The 15,935-nt window shown below is 40.6% G+C and overlaps 1 protein-coding gene across 1 annotated transcript in view; it reads left to right on the top strand.

The window, feature by feature from the left end:
* OTOP1 (otopetrin 1) overlaps nucleotides 1-15,310 on the top strand; it is a 16,951-nt gene extending 1,641 nt beyond the window's left edge. Inside the window, exons 2-7 of the mRNA XM_014966697.1 lie at nucleotides 50-649; nucleotides 5,143-5,279; nucleotides 8,886-8,944; nucleotides 10,349-10,479; nucleotides 13,824-14,752; nucleotides 15,140-15,310. Coding sequence (XP_014822183.1) covers nucleotides 50-649; nucleotides 5,143-5,279; nucleotides 8,886-8,944; nucleotides 10,349-10,479; nucleotides 13,824-14,752; nucleotides 15,140-15,310 — 2,027 coding nt within the window. The remainder of the gene's footprint in view (nucleotides 1-49; nucleotides 650-5,142; nucleotides 5,280-8,885; nucleotides 8,945-10,348; nucleotides 10,480-13,823; nucleotides 14,753-15,139) is intronic.
* The last annotated feature ends 625 nt before the right edge of the window (nucleotides 15,311-15,935 follow it).

Raw genomic sequence — 15,935 nt, 5'->3', positions numbered from 1 at the left:
ATTTGCTAGATTCTTTCTCCCTCAGCCCTAATCTCGGCTGTTGGCTGAGGTGCCCAAAGTTCAAACCATCAGCAGCCTTTAAACGACCCCCCCCCGCCCTCTCCCCGGACCCTCCCTCCCTCCCCTCCCTTTGGGCATCCCACCGGCAGCCGGGGACCACCTGGAGGTCCCCGCAGGGCGGGCGGCGGTGGCTCCGGGGAGGCACGACACGGCACGGCACGGCACGGCACGGCAGGACGAGGGCCGGCGGCCCCGCTCCGCCCCCGACCGGCGATGGGGGGCCGGGCCAGCCGCCGTCCCCGGGGCTCCCCCGGGAGAAGCGGGCCCGCCTGCTCTCAGCGTCCCGGCCGGCGGCGGTGGGAGATGGAGAAATCTGCCGGTTCCCCCTCGGCGTTGGGCAGTTACCCGCAGAAAAACGCCGAGATCCTGAGCAGCCAGTACGGCATCAACCTCTTCCTGGCCGGGCTGCTGCTCACCTTCGCCTGGGCCGTCCACGCCGTGGGCATCAGCAAGAGCCACCTGCTCTCCTACCTCATCACGCTGATGCTCATCCAGCTGCTGTGGATGCTGTGGTACCTGGGCAGGAGCTGCACGCAGAGGAGGCTGATCCGGGACAAGGACACGCACGCCGGAGCCCGCTGGCTCAAGTGTAAGTGCTGGTGGGTGGCACGGGGCGGGTGGCACCGCGCGTGGGACATCCGTGCCATCGACCCCTCTCTGCTACCACTTCGTTACCCTCGCCATCCCTACCAGGAGGCATCCCCGTGTCCCTGAACTTAAAGCACACACAGCGCGCTCTAAAGTAAATATATGCACAAGCTGAGCACACTAGGAGGTTGTATGGGAAAGCTGTTTGCTGAACATCCTCGCTTTCCAACCTGCCATTTACAGGACTGGAAGCTCTGGTGCCCTGTTTTCCCTTACCCGTCTGGTTTGGCAGCACTTGAAAAATAAAATAGAGCTAACGAAAGAGGCAATTATGTTGGCGTCGTGCAACTCTCTTGGAGGAATTATCACCTTTTCACAGCAAAATAACACAAGTTACTTTAGGCTAGTACCAGTCAGAAAGGTCCTCAAGTGCTCTCTATGCCGATGTATATCAGAGATTCCCATTTATATGGGTACAATGATGCCTTAGAAACACGTGGAGTTAGACAGAAGAGGACAAAACCCCTGGCCAGATAAGTTGTAGATCAGTACATAAAACTTCTAACTGAGGAAGCTGCAGCTTGCATGAACTTGTAGGAAAAGTATGCAAGTTTGCCAGGGTAGTGGTGGGATGTGATGGCCCTTATCTGCAGGGTCAGGTGCGTCCTGGAGTAAGGAATAAAGATTTATCGAGAGAAGGTGGTTGGGGAGCAGATCACTGAGTCGCAGTGACAGGAATGCTGCGTTTCTGGGTCCCAAAGAGAGGAACCAACCCACATCAGCACTGTGTAGACTCTGAGGCAAGCCCAGTTTTACTGACCACATTTCCAGTCTCGGCACTCTAAATGGTAGGTTGGAAAGTAAGTGTGTAAAGTGGAGTTCTGTAAGACAGCTTTTCCATAACGTATTTCTGTCCCGCTAGCAATGAGACAATAGTTAGTTGTCACAGCAGCTAATGAAATGCCTAAATGAAAATCCCAAGAACACCTGAAACCCGATGATTTTGAAAAGTAAGGTTGTGTTGTGTGGAAGTTTAGTTTGTTCTCAGTGTCAGTGCTTGTGTGTCTTTTGTTTCCTTTGCAGCTGTTAACAATTGTGCTTTAAGAATTGCTCAGGGGAAATCTTTTTTTTAATGTCTAAAATTGTACAGCTGTGGTCTGTAGACTCTTTCCTGAAATGCATGGAGTTCACGTACCAACTCTTCACTTGTTCTCCTTGATTATTCACTGTTTTCAAAAACAATATCCAGCTCCCAGGCATTTTTCATTCATTAGCTTATGTGGCTTACAACCTTCTGAAATTCATTAATGCAAGGCTTAATTTGATCCTATTTTGGACCAGGCTATGCTTTTGTTACTCAGAGGGTAGCTTTTTCCTCCTAAGTATGGAATAAATACTGCTTAACATGGGTAAGTACAGCAGGACCCCCTGCCCTTTTTCTTTTGGCACAGCATTCACAGCATTTCGTTTGTCCTACAGGATATAAGGAGTCACAGAAACTTAGAAATACGATACTGGAATGAACTCCTAGGTTACCTTATCCATTTCTTTTACCAGCACAGGATGGCTCTTTGTACTAGCTTCTCAAGTGGTGCGGCTTCCACCCCTTCTCTTGGATGTCTCGGCTGCAATTCAACAAATTCGACCTTAGGGAAAGACCTACACTTTCCTATTCTTGGGAGTTTCTTGTAGTTACAACAAGCCTGTACAAGTCCTTTATCCTCTGTTGGTAAAAGAAAACTTATTTGAGCTAAGGAAAAATGCAGGTGGCGATCCCTCTGCCAAGATCCCCCTTGCCCTCCTCTGCATCAGTGGTGTTGTCACTGAAATCTTTTACCTGAAAGACTAAAACTCCAAAAAGGAGAAGGGGGGGGATGACAAGTTTTCACCAAGTCTTTCCACAGAAAGCTCGCTGCAATTTTTGACTAGCTCTCTCAGATGCTTTAGAAGAGCGACTCCATGCTCTCATCATTAGAGAAAATATCCATGTACCAACCAGTATAAAATAAGTGTATTTTCATTATTCCCTTCAAACTTTGAATAACATTTTAGTTAAAGTAGTGATAGCTGGCTACTTAACAGCATTTTGCTATGACAAAAGTTGAAAAAGAATGACTTAACGAAAACCTTCTGTAACTGAGTCCTTGCAGAGGGTTAACAACGCCAGAAGGACAAATAGTTTACAAGAATTACTGGCAGGAAGGTTTCCTTCAGCATTTTTGCAACTGCATGAACCCTAGAGCAGAGCTGCCTTCCCCCTTGTGTGGCAGAGCAAGAGCTGCTCTTATAGTCTGAACCTGGGAAATGTGTCAGGGAGAACTTTGTCTTTGATAAGGTGCAGCTATCCTGACCCAGATCATCACAGGGAAGCTTAGGAAGTCCTTTCCTTGACTTAGTCCAAATGTTATTCCCCCAGAGAACACTGTCCTGTTTGGGAAAGATCTCTGATCATTATTTGGAAGTCCAGCCAAGTGAGCCAGAGAACCCAAAATGAAAATCAATTGGCTTCACAAATGGCTTTATTTTATAATGTTTTCCAGCAGTACAACTTCTGTTTAAAGGATAGACAGTTAGTCAACTTACAAAACTCTTGGCAGACTTCAGCTTGTATCTTTTTACTGCTTGCATTAAATTGGCTCTTACTTGAAAAATATTTCAAGTTTAGAGTGGCATTTTCACAACTGTATCATTATGCCCTTTTTTTTCCTTTTTGCTGGTTAATAGAAAGAATTTAGAACTAGTCAGCACTTAGCAATACTGAAAATCCTAATCTTGATCCCTTAAGATATACAGGTTTCAGTGAACATTGGAAAAAAAATCCCCTTTTTTAAAAAAATTATACAGTGCTCAATAGCAATCATTTCAGGTTTAACTTTCAAACAGAAATAGCAAAACAGTGGAATTATCTTCCTTATTTATAATTTCTGATATATAGCTCATATTTCGTATTAGTACATAATACTGAAATTTCCATCATGAAAAGTTAACATGGACACAATTAGTAATCTGTGATCATTGTAACTGTGCTTTGAATGTACCTGAACAAATTATTACAATCATTCTCTGTCGAAGTCCCTTAAATATGCGTGTTGGACATTTTGTATATACTTCCAGTGTGGCCACCTGAGTGATTGCCAGAAACATCTAGATATCATGTGAATAAATGAAATAATCTATTGATTTCAACAGGAACAGGTTGAAGCCCACCAAATTTCTGAAAGTCTATTTTTGTTTAATTTTAAAGGATCAATGAAATAATAAACAAGAACACATCATGTTTTGACCACTTATAATTAATTTTTTCAATGCAATTTTAATAATAAGTGTACTATCAATTAAATAAATTATTAAATTAGTGTTATATTTTATTGGCACAAGTCAAGTGGAACATGTGCTGCTTATAAGGAAGTTTGGTTGTGGTCCCTTATAAAAGGATAAATATTCATCAAAGTCAACCCTAGTGATGTTATTTACTCTGTGAGGAATTACAAAGAAAGATTAAGATACTGATGCTGATCTATACCTTAAGGTCCATGGATAGATTTTTAGCTAGTCTTAGTTCAAATAAGCCCAAATTAAATCCAGTGGAAACTTGTTTGAATAAAAGCCCAGAGATAAAAAATAAAATCCAAACAAATGAAGACTTTAGAGTTTGGTTCAGTAATTTTATTGCCTGTTGTGCTTAGTCATAAGGGTACAAATCCAATAATTAATAATAGGCATTATGTTACCATATAGCTTTCCAGAATGAGTTTGTAACCAATATTTACATTCCTGAAAGAAAAATAAACAACAACAACAACAAGGGGAAACATGTATTGTGAAAGTTCTTTAGGTATGAAATACATACTTAGAGGAACATATTAGGGTTTTTTTAGGGGGAGGGGGTGTGTGTAGTGAAATAATAGATACAGAAATGAAATCTTTGGTTCCTTTCTAGAAGAAACTGTACAGCTTATTGTAGTTTTGGTCTCTGAGTCAGATCGTACCCCCCTGAACCCCAGGGAAGGCATTCCAAGTGATTGTGTTACTCGCCGACGTCGAGCTCTTGGGCCAGGAGACTGTAACATGATTGTTCAGCTCCCCGGAACGGTATAGTTTGCCGTGTGGCTGTACAGAGCACTAATTCACACTTTAGTGCTGCCATTACTGGAGAGGCTGACCCTGCAAGGGGCTGGGAGCCATCTGCAAGGTGCTGAGTGTCCCCAGGTCCTGGCCATCGCTGGGCTGGCTCCTCTGCTCTGGCCGTGCCCCGCGTGTACAGGGAGGTATCTTCACAATATATATTTCACAGAGGCTTTCACAGCTTAGAGGGATTTATTTCTTCAAGTCAATTATCTTCATGAACATTGATCTACTTTTATTTCCGTCAACAAAAATCCACGGATATCGATGGACTTCTGTTTCCCTAAACAGATTTTAACAAATTGTACAAATTGTCTCCAGAGACTGTAACTGTACACTGACATTTTCCGATGTCTTTTTCATTTGTAGGTGGGATTACATTGTTTGCAGTGATTACTTTAATTCTGGACTCTTTTAAAATTGGATATTATGTTGATTTTTCAAACTGTTTATCACCAACTGAAGGCATTTTTCCTGTTACACATGCCGTGCACACCATCCTACAGGTAAAAGTCACTGGTTGCAGTTTAATATTATATCTGTATTTCTTACCAGAAATATCTTTTCTCTTCTCATCATCATTGAATTTACACTAATTCAGTTTCTACACATATCACAGGATACTTTTGAGGGCTAAATTCTTGTGCACGTATATCCTTTCTATCCTTGAATTTGGGCTTTGCGACTTGAAATTGCTCAGCTGTAAAAATCACATGGGTTCAAAAAAGAAGTAATCAAAAAAATGCTCTCTCCTACAGTTGAAGTTACCTGCTTAATGTAGTTCGAGTTACATAGATAACTTTCACAATTTTCAGGCTGAAATGAGCAGCTTGGCTAAAGACAATTCACTTATTTCTGTATATAGGACTTGCCATGCAAGTCCTATTCATTCTGCCTGTCCTCATGTCCGGTTGAGGTTAGGGGTGGAGGTCTGATACTTAAAAGGGACAAAACCCTCCCCAGCTCTTTAGCTTGTTATATTATACTTGCATATCTTTCCTGTAACAAATTAACATGGATTTTGCTTCTAGAAGCATTTGGTTATGCTTGTCAGGGACTGCACAGTAGCAAATGTAGTGACTCTGGTAAAATATTCCAGCTGCCTGTTTATTTTAAGGTTTTGGGTTTATCCTTTATGGTGATATTCACATGAATTCCTCCAAGCCCCCATCAGCAGATTTGTAGGAAAGAAGGAAAGAAAAAGCCACTCAACTAAGATACTCAGTTATAGCCAGGTCATTTAATGTGCTTTCCAAGATGATTAAGTCATTCAGAAAGAAAAGAAAGATTTTTCTAGCAGTTGTGGTTGCATGTAAATAAGCATTTGAACAGCTTACATTTTTCTGCTTTCTGTAATGAAAAAAAAACATTGAAATTTAAGCAGTAGCTGTACATTTTTCTGCTTTCTGTAATGAAAAAAACCACTGAAATTTAAGCAGTAGCTCTGACCTCTTCTATCTTTTTCTCTGAGGGTGAAATTCTGATTTTGTTGCAGTAGTCTTCATTTCATATTCTTTTAATATCCACTCTCCATGTCTTGTAACTTAACTTTGCTTTTGTTGAAGAACAAACCAAAGAAATTAAGCCTTTTTTCCCTGCTGAGCCACATGTAGCATTTCTCATTGCATCCAGTAACCCTGAGCTGACAAGGTTTCCAGCTACAGTGAACTGGAGTGTGGAAGAAACTGTATAACAACACTGAACAAAGGGAACAAGAATTCTAATTTAAATTTTACATCACCTGATGTTACTGAATTTATCATCTACTTAGCTTAAAATAATGAAATCTAAAATGTTAGCCTGAGTAATCAAAGAAAAAAGGTAAAAAGTAATTTACCAGATGCCTCTTACCTAAGACAAATCTTCTCAAGTCCTTGAAACACAGGATGAAGTTCCAGCAGACAGCATTCCTAATTATGCACCATCTAAAAGACTAAGGATTTGTGTTCTACAGAATAGGTGTCAGATTCCATTGCAGTTTATTCTAATGAGGCATCCTGATATATGCCATTAAATGAATAAATACATATGTACTGCACCTGTGCAAGCAATGAGCTAATGTGTACCTGCTCTTACCTGTGCGTTGCTGTTTCACATGCAGAAGTCCCTTTGAGGGAATGAGTATTCTGTGAGCAAAAATTGGATTTTATGCTATTTCTTTACCTTAGTGACTTTTCTTATTTCCCTCCACTTTCTTGACTAATGTCTGAACAGACCTACAAAATTTATGTTTTTCAAGTTTTGAAGAATGCTTTCACATTGAATGCTTTCAATGCTTGAATGCTCTTGGATTTTACTGCATCTCTCCCAGAATGGGAAATTGAAGATGGCATTAGATGAGACTAAGGTGTTAATTTCAATTTGTTTGATTTCAGTTGAAACCTCTGTAATGCCTTGTAGTCTCTACACCTGGGCTTTCAGAGTGGTCACAGCTTCTTTTGATAAATCTTCATTAGAGGGATGAATGAACATGCTGTTGCTGGGTGGTGTAGGCAACCCACAGAGAACTGCATTTTCCTAGCTTTTTCAAAAATCAGCATCAGAATGTCCTAGATGCCACCAGCTGTGGTGTAGGGTGCAGTTAATGGGTACAGTGGTAAGATGGACTTCTAGTTACTGTAATTGCCGAAGAAGAACCCAAAGCTCTTTGCACTTTTCTTACCATTTCTGGAACACCAAGCCACGCAGGTTTGGAAGAGAAACCCCTGGGATACAGTTTCTCTCCTGATAGTTCATCCACTGTCCAGTTCACTGTCCTAGGAGCTATTCTGAGTAAACAGGACTCCCAGTTTCATCCTGACATCCCTGAGGAATATCGGAATATCATTCTCCTTGCACTGATTGGCACTCTGAACCGGTTTTCTATCAGCAACAATGTTGGATTTTACTGCATCTCTCCCAGAATGGGAAATTGAAGAGGGCATTAGATGAGACTAAGGTGTTAATTTCAATTTGTTTGATTTCAGTTGAAACCTCTGTGATGCCTTGTAGTCTCTACACCTGGGGTTTTAGAGTGGTCACAGCTTCTTTTGATAAATCTTCATTAGAGGGATGAATGAACATGCTGTTGCTGGGTGGTGTAGGCAACCCACAGAGAACTGCATTTTCCTAGCTTTTTCAAAAATCAGCATCAGAATGTCCTAGATGCCACCAGCTGTGGTGTAGGGTGCAGTTAATGGGTACAGTGGTAAGATGGACTTCCAGGTACTGTAATTGCCAAAGAAGAACCCAAAGCTCTTTGCACTTTTCTGACCATTTCTGGAACACCAAACCATGCAGGTTTGGAAGAGAAACCCCTGGGGTACAGTTTCTCTCCTGATAGTTCATCCACTGTCCAGTTCACTGTCCTAGGAGCTATTCTGAGTAAACAGGACTCCCAGTTTCACCCTGACATCCCTGAGGAATATCGGAATATCATTCTCCTTGCACTGATCAGCACTCGGAAACGGTTTTGTATCAGCAATATTCTGTATCTGGAGATTTCTATTATCCTCCCATAAACAGAGATTCCCACTTTTAAAACTTTTTTTTCCCTTTACTTGCTAACTCGGTCCTGTTGTTTCTCTCTCTTTTATTCTCCAGCTTGAGCTTTCTGCACCGTACCTGAGTTCAACCTCGTGTGTCCCTCATGCGGTTGTCTCTCATGCTGACAGCACCAACTTTTCTCTTGCTTCCTGGGGGTCTGGTGTTTGTTTTACTAATCAAGTCTGGCATCCTTTCACTTATCTCTCTCCCTCCCTACAATTCCCTATATTCAATAAATTATTCAGACTTAGCATCCCCACACCCTGCAGCAATGGTGCTGCTGTCCACAGCTGGTGGCTTTATTTCCTTTGAAATAAAAGCTTCTCCAGGCACAGACACAGGATATTTTTTGGTGAGTCATACTGAGACTTTCTGCGGTGGAGCCACTGCCTCTGTATAGAAGAAATCATCATGCCAGAAAGGTTCTGGGTGAACATCAGAGGAAATCATAAGTTATTTCATTTCACATGTGTGGAAATGGAGCTACCTCAGTTTAAATCATCATCACAGTTTCCGTCTACTTTCCTTTTTGAGTGTCACACATGCTCTTCAGTGTAATGACATTTCTCTGTATTCCTTTCATTCAGGTGTACTTTCTTTGGTGTCATGCAAAGGATATTATCCAGTCTTTCAAAACACTTGAAAGGTAAAGTGGATCTGATCCTCATCTAGAATAGGTGTAGGTCTGCACAGAGCTTCAACACCTACAGTTTTACTGTATGGGGGACATGGAAAACTTAACAGATTCTCCTTTTAATTATGTTAATATTAAAACAATATACAAACAAGTAACTCCGTTTACCCAAGTGAGAAGATAATTTGCATCAGCAACCTGCAGTCAGTGCAATGTATCTGAGGCATTTTATATTGATTTTTGTGGGAAGCACCTTTGGGAACTAGAGGCAGATGTGCAAATTTGGTGGGAAACACAAGCTTCCCAGTGTTATCCCATTTACCCAAATCACTAAGGGTTGTGCACATTTCTGAGCCCAGAACTTGGTTCTCGCAGTGTAACTGATGTGCCCTCTGAACAGATGAATACACACATTTCTTATAGCACTGAGGACTGGTCTTTGACATACAGTTCTGATGTATTTTTGGTTTTGCAAGAAGGTGGAGTAATGTAAGTTATCTGTACATAGAACGTAAATAAGCAAACGTGGTAACTTTTAAAATATCATTCTCAAATTATTAATGGGCTGACCAGTTTCTACAGGAAGTAAAAGAAATTTACTCAGAAATATCATTTATGGAGCAAGTTCTCCTTTTGTTTTGCTCTCTTGGGTGTTCAAGTGTTCAAGCCTCATGTCAAGGGAGAGGGATAGCAGAAGGCTTTACAGTGTCACCTGGTGAAATCAGGTCTGCTTATAAATACAATTTTAAAAATCCCTAACTGTAAGTCTATCACTGAGAACAGTGCAGTAATAAAGAACTGTTTCTCGGTGAAGGAACATTACCGGCCTCAGGTGCAGGAGAAAAACATCTGGTTTGTCAGAAACCAGGAGTCTTAAAAGCACGTGGAGGCCTAGCCCCACTGTACCAGTAGCCTGAATGGGATAAAGCCCTCTGTTGGCTTCAACTCTCTCCAAAAGACAAACATGCCTGGATTAGAAGTTAGAGAAGGCAGTGGTATCTGTGAAGAAAGACCAGCCACAGTGAGTATGAAGGAGCACTGCAGAAGGTTCTTGCAAACAAGAGCCTTGCAAAACAAGTAACTTTGTTCAGACTGTTCAGTCACTGTCGTTAAGATGAAGCCTGGCCAGCCCAAAGAATAATAAACATAACATAAAAGAGCATAAGAAATAGTAACAGCATGCTATTAATGGTTTAATATGTTAAGCCGTTGTCATTGTATAAAATTATGGATGTCTAACATCCATTGTGCTCCGCTGAGGAACATCTTTAGAGACATCAGTTATGATTTTCTTTTCCCTGCATCGACAATTAAATAGTGCCCTGTACCACATCTATAGAAAGTCAGTCCATTTTATTTAACGTATATGGAGGTATACGCTGTGCAGATTCCTTCAATAATGGCTTTGTTTTGTAGGTTTGGGGTTATCCATTCCGTGTTCACAAATTTACTCCTGTGGACAAATGGAGTGCTAACAGAGTCCAAACATCAGCTGAATGAACATAAGGAGAGATTAATCACGCTTGGTTTTGGGAACATAACAATAGGTAAGTGAAAGGGTGGGTACATTTTGGAATTCCTGCTCTAATGTGCTCTCAAAAGAAATACCGTGACCCTGTAGGATGGAGCTGGGTTGTTGTTCCTGACTACGCCAGCACCATCTCCCCTTTGGATGAGGTCCAGAAGAAATGTAAATGCTGTGAATTCCAAACAAACAAACAGTTTTTTTAAAAAACATTTTTTTTGAGGAGTAACATCACTGAGGAACCCTTTTATTAGTAAATCATTGAAGTAAATGGAACATAGCAGTGTTAAAAACAGAGATTACTATTCTGTAAGTTTTTCACAGCAAAACAAATGCAAAAACATCTGGCTTGTCAGAAACCAGGAGTCTCAAAAGCACGTGGAGGCCTAGCCCCACTGTACCAGTAGCCTGAATGGGATAAAGCCCTCTGTTGGCTTCAACTCTCTCCAGAAGACAAACATGCATGGACTAGAAGCTAGAGAAGGCAGTGGTACCTGTGAAGAAAGACCAGCCACAGTGAGTATGAAGGAGCACTGCAGAAGGCTCTTGCAAACAAGAGCCTTGCAAAACAAGTAACTTTGTTCAGACTGTTCAGTCACTGTCGTTAAGATGAAGCCTGGCCAGCCCAAAGAATAATAAACATCACATAAGAGAGCATAAGAAATTAATGGTTTAATATGTTAAGCCGTTGTCATTGTATAAAATTATGGATGTCTAACATCCATTGTGCTCCGCTGAGGAACATCTTTAGAGACATCAGTTATGATTTTCTTTTCCCTGCATCGACAATTAAATAGTGCCCTGTACCACATCTATAGAAAGTCAGTCCATTTTATTTAACGTATATGGAGGTATACGCTGTGCAGATTCCTTCAATAATGGCTTTGTTTTGTAGGTTTGGGGTTATCCATTCCGTGTTCACAAATTTACTCCTGTGGACAAATGGAGTGCTAACAGAGTCCAAACATCAGCTGAATGAACATAAGGAGAGATTAATCACGCTTGGTTTTGGGAACATAACAATAGGTAAGTGAAAGGGTGGGTACATTTTGGAATTCCTGCTCTAATGTGCTCTCAAAAGAAATACCGTGACCCTGTAGGATGGAGCTGGGTTGTTGTTCCTGACTACGCCAGCACAGTCATTCCTGAGCAAACACTAGTGAACTGGTGAGTGGTCAGCTCAGATCACAACTAAAATGTTGTATCATCCTCATTGCCATATATGTGATTCAGGATGTAGAAATGTAAATGCTGTAATGCTGTAAATTTCAAACAAACAAACAAACAGTTTTTTTAAAAATATTTTTATTTGAGGAGTAACATCACTGAGGAACCCTTTTATTAGTAAATCATTGAAGTAAATGGAACATAGCAGTGTTAAAAACAGAGATTACTATTTCGTACGTTTTTCATAGCAAAACAAATGTGGATAATCATGCAGATCCTTCCCAGGAGAGTGGTTACCCATGGTGTGTGGTCCTGTGGGATTCAGCAGAATGGCTCTGAGGGATGGGGGTTATCCATTAGTGCTGCTTTACAAGACAAGGATTTTGCTCTGGGTGGTTCTTTTTTTATAATGAATGGTTTTCTCCATTGGTAAGATGATGCAAGTTATAGTCAACAAACATTGAGTGTAACTGCTGGGGATGCCTTCTGCTATCAAATGCCACTGAAGCATGGGGAAATTAGGAGTGCTTAACTTTAAATAGGAAATAAAATTTCTCAGCAGCTATAAACAATTTTTTTCCCATGAACATTTATCAGTACAGCTGATAAATTTCGATTGTGTTCACAGGGAAAGGACAGACAGCTTTTGAAGAGGAACATGTATGTTTTCCCACCCAGTAGTGGGAATTCAGTAGTGTCTGTATCCTAAAAACTCCTGATTTTGCATCTATAAAGCCAAAGCTTGAACTAATTCCTTTTATAGTCTTTAAAAATTGAAATATTTTAGGCATTTTTAATAATACCTGCTAAAATTCACATATAAGTGAAAACTTCTAAGTAAAAATCTATTAAATGGTATTTTCAGTATAACTGTGTCTAAAATTATGCCCACAATTTCATGGCTATTTGCAAGTGTTACCTTTTAGAGGTATCTATGGAAACTATCTACTTTTCCTTAATGATCTGGTAGCTGAAATGATAGTTCAGAGATTTTGTAATCATGGAGCATTACTAGAGAACAGGCAAATCACAAGTTAGTGGCTCTTCTTGGTATTTCCACTTGTTAAGTAGAAACAGTTTCCTTATATTATCTCCCATTATTCTGCTGCCAGAATTGTTACACAATTATGAACAGTCAGAAATAGCATCTGAAATAAGGGGGAGTGAAGTAGTGACCTGCAAGACAAGTTTGGCATTAACATGCAACCCACTGCAAAAGCAATTTTTTTTTCATCTATTAACTGTGTGGTTGAGAGCAAACAATACCAACTTTCTCCTTTCCTCCTCCCTTGTAAAATTATAGAAAACAAAAGAAAATTTTCCAGGCACAAATCCAAGATCAGCGCCAAAAAATGTGCTCTTCAGCATATGTTTATATATTTATAAATCCATTGTGAAAATAAGTATCTTTTTTTTTTTTCCTGACACTGTGAAAATTTCTGATTTCTGAAATTATTTGCTTAGGTCATAAGTGCACATCAAATTTATTTATTTTACAAATACAAACAACTGTTCATTGAGATGCCTTAGGCATTTACGATGCGGCTAACTACACAGCAGAGAGATTACGATTTCATAGGTTCCTCTCAAACGGAGAAGATTGATTTTTAATGTTTTTTTTAACCATAGAACTATACTGGGACATCGAGTGAAGGTATCATTTGTTTACTTTACCTCTTTCCAAGACATAAAAAACTTTTTAATAAAGAGATTTTGGTATCAGAAACCACACTAGTGTAAATAACTGATAAAAATGAGAGTAGAACTGAGCTTTTTCCATGTTAAGCTTGTTCTCGATGTGATTCACAGATTCCTGGGCTCCTATAAAAGCCTCCTAAGCTGAATGGCTGATGGCTCAAAGCCTTTGGGATCTTGGATTTTGGTGTTACAAAAAAGTATTTTTACCAACATCCTACTGAAGTTTGGTGCCCTTTGGTGCAGCATTCCTTCATGATGTGATTATTGCTCAGCGACTGAGCAGTGAAGTCAGAGATCATACTTCAGTGCACATGCAAAAGCCTTGTTAGGTTAATGACTTCCATGACAAAACCTTTTCTTAGGTGTCTACCTGGGTGATGTGTTGTGTGACTGAAATCTTAACTTTTATGTTTTGTTATTTTATTTATGTTTTATTTATTCACTTTAAATGGGAATCCTTATAATGCACGTAACTAATCTCTCCCTCTTCTTCAGTTTTAGATGATCATGCACCTCAATGCAATTGCACAACCACAACCCTCTGCTCGATATTTTCTCAAGGAATTTATTATCTATACCCCTTTAATATAGAGTACCACATCCTAGCATCCACCATGCTCTATGTCCTGTGGAAGAATATTGGCCGCAAAGTTGAGCACCACCAGCAACACAAAACTCCATTCAAATTCCACGGCATAACGGTTGGCACGGTTTTTGGACTGGCCGTGTTAACTAGCACAATAGCCATAGTTGTTGTCTATTTAATTCAGATTGGACGCTCGAAGATCAAAAGCGAGTTAGCGCTCACGATGTTTTACTTGCACGCCATCTTTGTGTTGGCTCTGATGTGCACAGCTGGAATCGTCGCCCTTCTCATCTACAGACTGGAAGACAGGTCACTGGACAATTCCAAAAATCCCGCTCGAAAGCTCGATGCCGAGCTGCTGGTGGGCACAGCCGCGGGGTCCTGGCTCCTCTCCTGGGGCTCCATCCTGGCCATTATCTGTGCCCAGGCTCATCCGAAATACACGTGGTACAACCTGCCCTACTCCGTCCTGGTCATTATTGAGAAATACATTCAGAACCTTTTTATCATTGAATCCATACACCGGGAGCAGGAAAAGGGGAACGACGACATTAAAACTCTGCGAATCGTGACTGTGTCTCGGGGGAGCACTTTATCCCTCACCCCCTCCTACAAAGAGATTTACAACGGCAGAGCTGCTCCCGGCAGCGGAGAGGTGCCCTGCCTGCTGAAGGGCAGTGGCAGAGAAAGCAATGGTGGTGCCACAGAAGAAAGGAGCCAGGAGAAGAGTTCGGTCGTGCATTCAGCCTCAGATATCTCATTTTACAGTAGAAACTCAGTTACTAACAACAAGAGGAGGATTCTGAAGAACATCGCGGCGTTTTTGTTCCTATGCAATCTTTCGGTAAGATATTCCGAACGTAATTCACGAGCTGATACCCAAAAGCCTCCCAACCTTTCAAGCCTGATAAGTGCATTAAAATTACATGGTTCTATAGATTGTAGCAAGGAGATTTTACTTCTTCTGGAAGAATAAGTGAATGTGCCTTTGGGGAACAAAGTTTATTTAAAGATAGAATCTGGGAGCCGAGGCTTGTTTTAGTCACAGGACACAAACTATAGCAGCATCAGAAGCTGAAACCCTCTTCCCCCACTGAGCCCCAGTAGCAACAGGGAGGGGTTTCTTGGAGGTTTCTGAAACCAAATTCCAGTTTGATGGGGTCGCAGTTACTGGGGTCTAGTCACATGTATCACCAGGGATTAATATTGGCCTTGTGTTCTTCCCTTGCAGCTCTGGATACCGCCAGCATTCGGCTGCCGCCCAGAATATGACAATGGACTGGAAGAAATAGTTTTTGGCTTTGAGCCCTGGATAATTGTTGTGAACCTTGCGATGCCTTTTTCTATTTTCTATCGGATGCATTCAGCTGCCTCGCTCTTTGAGGTCAATTGTAAAACATAGATCATACTTGGTCCCTCAGTGAACAATTAATTGAATAATTAGTTAAATAAATAACAGCTGAATGAGTGGATGAATGAATAAGTGAACATAGCAGTAGCTGCTCAATAAAGAGAAGATTCAATAATTTTTTTTAAAAGAAGGGACCATAGCTAATAGCATGTATTTTTCATTTTCTAAAGTTTACTTCCACAGATTTTCTTATATATGTGGTGTTATTGTATAGGTACACTTTTCAGAATCATGTTGGTGTTAATATGATTAACACTACATAGTAAAATTAATTCTATCTCATTAATCTTTGATTCAGTCATCTGGGATTGGTCCTCTATATAATTTGAATTGGTTTGTTTTCATTCATTGGGGTTTGTGAAAGGGATCTAAAAAAAACCACCTGTATGATTTAGGCGGGAAGATCCCAGGAACAGCTAAACTGAGTGATGCTTCTGAATCACAGAGATACAGTGAAAACTCCAACTTTTAATTCCTAGCCATGCTTTTATAGTAAAACCTGAAAACACTTGCTATTTAGTTGGGATGTGGGAATTACATTAAACTTCCCAAATACTGATAAAAAAATCGATATATAATTATTATTTTCTTAACTATACAACAAGAAATCCAGGTA

The sequence above is a fragment of the Calidris pugnax genome, unplaced genomic scaffold (assembly GCF_001431845.1).
Source record: "Calidris pugnax isolate Ruff unplaced genomic scaffold, ASM143184v1 scaffold14, whole genome shotgun sequence".
NCBI lineage: Eukaryota > Metazoa > Chordata > Aves > Charadriiformes > Scolopacidae > Calidris > Calidris pugnax.
The sequence above is the reverse complement of the archived record's forward strand: the minus strand, read 5'-3'. Positions and strand labels throughout refer to the sequence as shown.